This window comes from Chionomys nivalis, chromosome 7 (assembly GCF_950005125.1).
Source record: "Chionomys nivalis chromosome 7, mChiNiv1.1, whole genome shotgun sequence".
Classification (NCBI taxonomy): domain Eukaryota; kingdom Metazoa; phylum Chordata; class Mammalia; order Rodentia; family Cricetidae; genus Chionomys; species Chionomys nivalis.
In genome coordinates, this window is record NC_080092.1 from 66,913,649 (window position 1) to 66,922,841 (window position 9,193).

Here is a 9,193-nt window from a genome sequence, read left to right on the forward strand (position 1 = left end):
ATACACAAAATGACAAGTATCCTATGATTTGACCCATAGGAGGTATCTAGAATGGTATCCATAATTCACCGAGAATAAAGATAGAGCCACGATTACCAGTTTACAGGAAAGAAGTCTAGGCAGTTTAAGGTTCAGCGTCTATAGAGCACAGGATATAGAACTCAGTGACAGAATACTGACCTAACAAGTGTAAAGGCCAGACCACAAAAAAAAGAAAATCCTAAAAACAGATGATGGTTATGCATGCATAATATTACCAATGGTCCTTTTCTTTCCCTTTGTGTGTGTGTGTGTGTGCATGTGTAAGCATACAAGCTGCATGTGTCTTTGTGTATATATGTACAGGTCGGAAACACAGGCTGCAGAGAGCATCAGATCCCCTGGAAGAGGCATTGCAGACAGTTGTGAGCGGCCCACAATGGGTGCCAAGCATGGGACTCGAGTCCTCCAGAAGAGCAGGAAGGGCCCCTAGCCACTGGGCCATCTTTTCAGCTGCCCCACCTTATGTCTTCATAGTGAACCTGGAACATGACATTTCAGCTACACTGGCTATCCAGGAAGCGTCCAGGTCATCTGTACCTGCCCCCACAACACCGGGATACAGACAAATGCAGTCACACCTGCTTTTACATGGTTACGAGGGTTCTAAACTCAAGTCCTTATGTTTGCCTAGCAAACATTTACTACTGAGTCTCTAGCCCCACAAGGTGAATGTTCTTAATACCACTGAATTGTGTTCTTAAAAAATGACTAAATGCATATTTTGTTATATATATTTTACCACCACACACACAAGTGATAAACATATAGATTAAATTATAAAATATAAATTACTTAGAAGTTCTTATGTAACAGGACCTTAGAGAGTCCCCAAATTGTTTCAACATGACCAGAAAGTACAAAGAGTCCTTCATAAAATTAAGATGCGTGCCTTTGTCCCTCCCATTCTCACTCGTGTCCAGTACATTCTCCAAAGGGCTCTACTAAACCAGATACTGAAGAGATAGGAAAACCTATAAACAGTACTGCTATTCTCGCTAGGGGTTTCCCCCCTTTGGAGGGACGATTATTTATATTTTTAAAAATGTAATGCTTAGGGCTGGAGAGATGGTTCAGTGGTTAAGAGCACTGGCTGCTCTTTCAGAGGACCTGAGTTCAATTCCGAGCAACCACATGGTGGCTCACAACCATCTGTAATGAGACCTGGTGCCTTCCTTGCCAGCAGTACATTGTATGCTTAATAAATAAAATTAAAAAATATATATATATATAATGCTTACTAAGCATGGTGGGCATTTCTAGGATCTTTGTAATCAAGAGGCTTAGGCACAAAGATCAGGAGGAATTCAGGGCCAGCCTTGACTAAATCTAGTAAATACCAAGACCAAACTCAAAAATAAAAAAGCATACACACACACTCTCTCTCCCTCTCTCTTATTTACATTTAAATGAGGTTATTTCATTTTTAATAAACTCCATATTTCAAAATTTTTAATTTCTAATATTGGAAATATCAAAAAACAAAAGTCATATGAACAAAACTTTTCATATCCTTCATGGTTCTTATTACTGTAAAGAGGTTTCTAAAACTAAATCTGACAACCACTAATTTAAACATATCTTTCTTTCTTTTTTTTCTTTTATTTTTTCCCCCATGGCTTTTTGTTTGTTTGAGACACAGTCTCTCTCTATAGCGTTGGCTGGCCTGAAACTATAGACCAGGTTGACCTAAAATTCATAGAGGTCTACCTGCCTCTGACTCCAGTGTGCTGGGCTAAAGGTGTGTGCTACCACATCTGGCTCCCATAGCTTTTGGCCTTGAAATCATAGCAATCCTCCTGCCTCAGTCTTCCAAATACAGGGACTGCAGGTATGAGCCACCAGGCCTAGCTAAAGCCATCCTCTAAAGCAGTTTCTTCACTCGTAGTAACTGCTCCTAAGCAATGATCCTACCCTACCCATACACTTGACTCTCACCTGTTGTCCATTTCGAATAAAGGTTCCAAACCAAGTCCTGACTTTTGCATTTGTTCCAAGAAGCAAGCCACTAACAAAGCAAACCAAGTCACTCACTCCATCTTCACAAGTTTCAGTTTTAGTATGATCCAATGTCAAAGCTACTCCAAGGCCTGGCAAGTGACATTCTTCCACCTAACACAGCAGAGAAAACAAATTAAACTCAACACAATAAGAAAAAAAGCCAGGACATTTCAAAATTGAATGCAGCTCAAGTTCTGAGGATCTCACAAAACATAAAGCCACAAAGGGAAGGCAGCAAACTGAGAGCATTGGAACTCTCAATTTCTGTAAGATCTTCAAACAGCCTCAAGGAAAACCCTCTTAGGAAAAATGCAGTCCCACTGAGACAAGAGCATCTCTTACCACCACGCCCCGGACCTTCAGGGCCTGAGAAGGGTTCATTCTGCATAAGAATCGCAAGGCTTCTGTCCTGCGCCTCCCTCCAAGACTTTCTTCATCTTGTCGTTCTCCATTTTTGATCAGGCCCCTACAAACTATTATTTTAAGCTTTGTTAAGCTTTTATAAGTAAGGTGTTATAAGCCATTTGTTCATCCTTGAAAATTAATCATTTATGCAGCTTAAACAGTGTAGGAGGAAAACATTGGGAACTTGATAGTACAGCATCAGAAACAAAGACACAAGGAACAAAGGAATGGAAAAGACCTAAGCAATAACAACATGGAAGACCACACAGAGCCACACCAGCAACTACAAACCCACAAGGACAAAGGTAGCAAACAACTAAACATAGTCAAGCTGGCTATGGTGGTACACAACCTGGAACCACAGCACTACGGAGATAGAGGGGTATCTCTAATTGGAAGCCAGCCTGGGCTACACACGCAAGATCAAGGCCAACTGGCACTAAATAGTGATTCGGTGCCACAAGAAAAAAAAGCTAAACCGGGCGGTGGTGGCGCACGCCTTTAATCCCAGCACTCAGGAGGCAGAGGCAGGCGGATCTCTGTGAGTTCGAGACCAGCCTGGTCTACAGAGCTAGTTCCAGGACAGGCTCCAAAGCCACAGAGAAAACCTGTCTCGAAAAAACCAAAAAAAAAAAAAAAAAAAAAAAAAAAAAAACAAAGAATCTACCCTTCAAAGTTAAAGGGATAACCCACTGACAAAGCAAGCAGCTCTGGGTTCAATCCCAAACACACATAAATAAAAACAAAATAAAAATATGTTTAAATAATCTACACTACATGAAATGAAGGTGATTCAATGAAGAACACCAAAAGTAATAACTATGTAGATAAAGCCTTTTCCCCGCGTTTTAAAAAGGGCTTTAAAGTGCCGGGCCCACACCTGTAATGCCAGCATTGGGAAGGAAGAGGCAGGCAGATTACTTGAAGTTCAAGGCCACCTAGGCTATACAGTGAGACACTGTCAAAAAAAAAAAAAAATTGGAAGTGGGCTAGTGAAGTGGCTCAGCAAGTCAAGGTGTCTGTCACCAAGACTTACTACTGAGTTCAACGCCTGGGACCCACAAGTTAGGGCGGTGCCTACTAGTGGAAGTTGTCCTCAGACCTCCACATATGCGTGCATGTGCACAGGAGCGCGCGCACACACACACACACACACACAATAAATAAATAAATCAGAAGAAAAAAGAATTAACTACTTAAAATAAAAGCAGCAAGAATACACTCTGGGACTCATAATACCCGTAAATTAAATGTATGGCTAAAAATTAATTCAAAGGAAGAAAGAGATAAAAGTAACAAGATATACCTAACTACCACAATAATTAAATGGCTTATATAAATTGTATAAATTCTTCAGTTAAAAGCCAGACTGGTCGCCGGGCGGTGGTGGCGCACGCCTTTAATCCCAGCACTCGGGAGGCAGAGGCAGGCGGATCTCTGGGAGTTCGAGGCCAGCCTGGTCTACAGAGCTAGTTCCAGGACAGGCTCCAAAGCTACAGAGAAACCCTGTCTCGAAAAACCAAAAAAAAAAAAAAAAAAAGCCAGACTGGTCTAGATGTAGATCAGAGGCAGAGTACTTGGCTAGCGTGTTAGCCACTGGGTTCCAGCTCAGCAAAGAAGGGAGGGGACGCAGCAGGAAGTACGGTGCTTTGCACCTGCAATGCCAGCAACACTCAGAAGGTAGAGACAAAAGAATCACAACTTCAAAGACAGCCCAGAATACAAAGTAAGAAAGATTGAAAGATGTCTTTAAAAAAAAAAAAAAAAAAAAAAAAAAGCTAAACAAGTCAAACCAAAGTTCTCCAATATTCCAATATTTTGTTTTTAAATTATATTTACCTTCGTTAAAACTATCAGGAACATTGGCTACCAAGAGACATAAGAACCAGGCACCATTTCTAACATGTAGCAAGGCTTCGGCTACATCAACTATAGGAAGCAAGGAAGGGAGCTCTGGAAGAAAAAAAGCCACTGTCACTACTGAGGCGTGACTCCTAAAGTGTTATCTTCAACAGCTGGCATTTCAAAGATGTCACCAGAACGCAACTCACTTAGAGTACTAGTTCTCAGTCATACTAGCTACACTCAGCTACTCTACAGCCACAGGAGCAGGGCGGGGCTACTAACTGCACGACACACAGAGACTATGGCAGAAGCTTCCCTAAACAGCACTGCTCTAAGAAGTTATTTTCATAAAATCTTTACATTTCTATAGTTTCTTATATTTATTTTAGCATATACCTATGAAAAAGAATCTGGAAAGGCAAAAAAAAAAGGTACAAAGGAAAAATATATGTTAGCTCTAATCGTATATATATATATGCATTTAATATATTTACAATAATAAATGTATTTAATTTCTAGTTTTAATCCTCTCATTCGTAATTTTAACATTAAGTAAAACTGAGGTTATATTTACCTCCTCTGTCCTTTGCTTTCTGATCTAACACATTAGGAACATTTATAAAATCACGAAAATTATGAATCATTAAATCAGATATACAATGCTAATGTTTACATAATATGGCATACTATATAAACAGTCTAAGTCACTGAATCTTTGCTCTAATTAGTCATTTTTAATTTAAACTTTTTTTTCGAGACAGGGTTTCTCTGTGGGTTTGGAGCCTGTCCTGGAATTAGCTCTTGTAGACCAGGCTGGTCTCGAACTCACAGAGATCCGCCTGCCTCTGCCTCCCAAGTACTGGGATTAAAGGCGTGCGCCACCACCGCCTGGCAATTTAAACTTCTTTTAAGAATGAATTTATGCGCATGTGGGTATGTCTATGTGAGGCTGCGAGACGCCAAGGAGTTGGAGTTACAGGCAGCTGAGTCACCTGAACCAAACTAAGGTACTCTGTTAGAGCATCAAGTGCTCTTAACCACCACAGCCATTTCTCCAGCCCTTGTGCTTAAAATTTTAAGCCATATTTTTAGTAAATAACTTTTACATTTTTAAGGTTTTTGTTGGGGGAGGGGGGCTGTTGTTTGAGACATGATCACACTCCATTCCCCAAGCTGGTCAGGATTTTGTCACAATACCCTTGTCTCAGCCTCCCACATGCTGCCCCCCCCCCCCCCCCCAGTTTTGATAATCCTCAAATACCAAACTTGGGGCTGAAAAAAAGGTACTGTCCTTGGCAAGGACCTGAGCCCCAGCACCCACATCCGGCAGCTCACCACTGCCTATGCCTCCAGTCTCAGGATCCCCAATGCACAGCCACAGACACCCATCCAGCACTGCAGGCTGAGGCGTCACAGTAACACTTCACTTGACACTATGTCTGAAATGTATCTTGGCACCAGGTCAGCAAAGTACCTGCTTGTAAAATACAAAGAACATCTGCAGCTTCCTCCAAGTACACTGGACTCTCAAAGAGCTCAGACGACTTAAAGAAAAACTCTCCATTGGACTCCGATACCTTAGAGAAAAAGGAAAAAAAGAAGCCAAGAACTATTAATTTAAAGTAACTTTTAATAATTTTTATTGTTTTTTGAGCTCATAAATCATGCGTTTATGCTGTGATTATTTGGCATAGGGTTCTTACCATGTACCCTGAACTCAGCAGATAGACCAGGCTAGCCTTTAATCTATTGGCCTAGGATGGTATAAAACTCCTGATCTTGTCTCTGCCTCTCTAGTGCTGGGACTGAGGGTATGAATGTCATCACTTTTTTTTTTAAAGGTTTATTTATTTATTATGTATACAATGTTCTGCCTGCAGGCCAGAAGAGGGCAGCAGATCTCATTATATATTGGTTATGAGCCACCCACAATGTGGGTGTGGGAATTGAACTCAGGACCTCTGGAAGAACAGGAAGCCTTCTTAACCTCTGAGCCATCCCGCCAGCCCCCAAATAATCACTTTTAACGTGATTAATATATTGCAACAAAGAATGTGGGACCCTGTCAATTTTATGCAGTTTTACCATGATTATTACTCAGACAGGGAAGCATTAGTCTCAGGAACTGCATAGTGGCTGCATTTTATAATCCCACCATCTGAGAGGCTGAGGTAAAAGAATCTCAAGTTACAAAGCCACCTTGGCACCTAGGTGCAACTCTGTCTCCCACAAAAAAAGAAGGAAGAGTGGGGAGAAACAGTTATTCCAATCTACATTTTTAGAGGTACTTGAAATTAAAGTATAAGGCAAGCCAAGAAACAATGTAGTAACGTTACCCATATAAACCGTTGATTAAAAAAAAACCCAAAACTGAAGCCTGGTGGTGGTGGCACACATCTTTAATCTCAGAACTTAGGAGGCAGAAGCAAGTGGATCTCTGTGAAATTGAGGCTAGCCTGGTCTACAGAGCAAGTTCCAGGACAGCCAAGACTACACAGAGAAACCTTGTCTTGGAGGGAAGAAAAAAAAAAAACCTCATTTTAGTCCTTAAGGAACACAAATCAAACAGAAAAACTAGTGGAACACATAACCTATGTGCCTTCTTGCTTATATATTTTTTTAAAGATTTTCTAGATCTAGATATCAAATCATGAATACTTTGGGCTGGGTTTTTTTAAGCACCTTATTCATAATGGCCAACAGTTCACTAAGCACAAGCCGTAATCGACGAGGTGAATCACTGTGTTCAAATTCTAGTGTCAGTCCATGCTGAAGCTGTGATACCAGGATGCTCTCTCCACTGCCTCCGCCAAGTTTATGCCTAGTAAAGTCCAAACATGGAGAAAAGTTACACCACTGGCCAGGCAATCAGTCAGTACCTGTTACTGCAATAATGTTCTCCATTTCTTCTGAAATGCTTGGTTTCTCTATGTTTTCCAAGAGTTCACAAACAGTAAACTAACAAAGGCTACTGAATTCTATATCAATGGCTTAATAACAGATACACGACAGTCCAGGAAGGATTTGACACCAGGCGAGAGTCTCGGAGAATAAACTGTAATGTTAAAAAACTTAGGGATTCCAATAAAACCTTTCACCCTAGCCAGGTAGCACACACCTTTAATCCCAGCACCTGGGAGGCAGAGGCAAGCTGATCTCTATGAATTTGAGGCCAGCCTGGCCTCCAAAGTGAGTTTAGCCAGGACTGTTACACAGAGAAACCCCATCTGAAAAAAAAGAAAAAAAAAAAAAAACCTTCCACACTAGAAGTTTTCCTTCTCACGTCCCACTGAGAGTAAACTGGCCTAATACGTAGCTAGTCCTCACTACACAACATCATAACATTTTACAACACAGAAAGACCTCAGTAAAATGTTCTCCAAGTTTAAGTTTCCACTCTCTCATTTCTGGAGCTCTGAGCACAGAGGATGGCTTTACCTGAGCTGCTGCTCCTTGCTGGCGTCTTGTTCCAGAGCATGGAAGTCCACAGACAGGAGAGCAACAATGGAGTTGACGGCTTCCACTCCAGACAGAAGGCGAAGAATAAGTTTCTTATCCTGAGCCCAGCTTTGACTCTGGTCAGCAGGGGCACAAAGTGCCATCCTCACCAAGCAGGGCAAGAGAAGCCTTAGTTCCGGGTCACTTAGAGATGCCAAGCGAACAACATCCACCTTCTGCATGGCTTCAAAAGCAAAAGGGCTGACAAACTGAAGGCTGGCACACTCAGTCATCATCGCCTTGATCCTAACGAGTTAAAAACAGCGAAATGAGAGCAGGCATCGAATCCCACATATATGAAAACCCTTCTTAAAAATCTGAAAAGGTGTACTGGATATTTAGTAGGTCCCTGTGTTGGCAATGTTGCTGGCACGATTAAAGACCAGGTTTCTCTGTCTTCCTGTTTCTACTGACATCTAGAATATGAGAAGGAAAACTGAAAATTAAGGTCTCTCCCAAACTTGGGGATCCTTGCCCTAATACTCTTTGTTTTATAAATACTGCGTGAGCCCCAGAGAATAAAGTAACAGTGACACTACTTGGAAAAACCCCAGGTTGAACCCTCCTGTCTACACACCAGTACAAGACTTTTCTCTCTATGCCGTTTCGGTGAGCTCTATGAAATAGGGAGAGAAAATGAACGCAGGCAGATTAGTTTCACAAGCCTACAATATAAATTAGTTGAACTTCTCTTTCCACTTCCCAACACTGGGGAATCATCTCACAGACCAAAAGCCACAACGCTATCCTATATCCCTGTTATACGGGGAGTACTGAGCAGATGTATAGGCACAATCAGCTGAGGGATGAAAAGAAAGAATCCCAATTGGACACTTGTGGGTCTTGAATAATCTTAAAGGCAGCAAAGGAGAGATGACACTGAACAGATAGCAGAAGCCAGCCCGTCTGAAGACCCACTCACTAACAGAGCTGTGGGTAATGAGTCCTGAACAGAAATGTTGCTCTGTTTTCCATTGGAAGAGCTGGTCTTTTAACAGGAGAGTGAGCTCGAGTGACAAGACCTGTGTGCTCTTGGGTAGCAATGAGAGAACCGAGTGCTCCGGGCTAAGAAGAGTCAGGCAGACTTCAGCGACACTTGGGCCCGAGAAGCCGACGCTTCATACCTTAAGATCTACCCTCCAGCCTCAAGGGACCCACTCGGATTCCGCGTCCGAGCGCCGGACGAGACAGAAATCGAGAGCGCGGTCCGAAGTTGGGCCTAGGCGATTATCCGGATCACCAAACCCCGGCTGTGCCCGGGGTCGACTCCGGCACTAAGAACTCAGACGCTGGGACCAACCAAGTCGTAGAATTGGGACACTGCAAAGGCTTGGGGGGGCAGAAACAGCTGGGAGAGAGGGGGAAGCAGAGAAGACTTATTTCAACCTGCACCATGCACCTCCAT

At 42.2% G+C, this 9,193-nt stretch overlaps 1 protein-coding gene across 1 annotated transcript in view; it reads right to left on the bottom strand.

The window, feature by feature from the left end:
• Ints2 (integrator complex subunit 2) overlaps positions 1 to 9,193 on the bottom strand; it is a 51,239-nt gene extending 42,046 nt beyond the window's left edge. The window contains exons 1-7 of the mRNA XM_057775035.1: positions 8,913 to 9,193; positions 7,729 to 8,034; positions 6,973 to 7,111; positions 5,765 to 5,867; positions 4,285 to 4,398; positions 2,383 to 2,513; positions 1,978 to 2,151 (exon numbers count right to left, since the gene is read on the bottom strand). Of these exons, the coding sequence (XP_057631018.1) occupies positions 1,978 to 2,151; positions 2,383 to 2,513; positions 4,285 to 4,398; positions 5,765 to 5,867; positions 6,973 to 7,111; positions 7,729 to 8,024 (957 nt within the window). The 5' untranslated portion in view covers positions 8,025 to 8,034; positions 8,913 to 9,193. The remainder of the gene's footprint in view (positions 1 to 1,977; positions 2,152 to 2,382; positions 2,514 to 4,284; positions 4,399 to 5,764; positions 5,868 to 6,972; positions 7,112 to 7,728; positions 8,035 to 8,912) is intronic.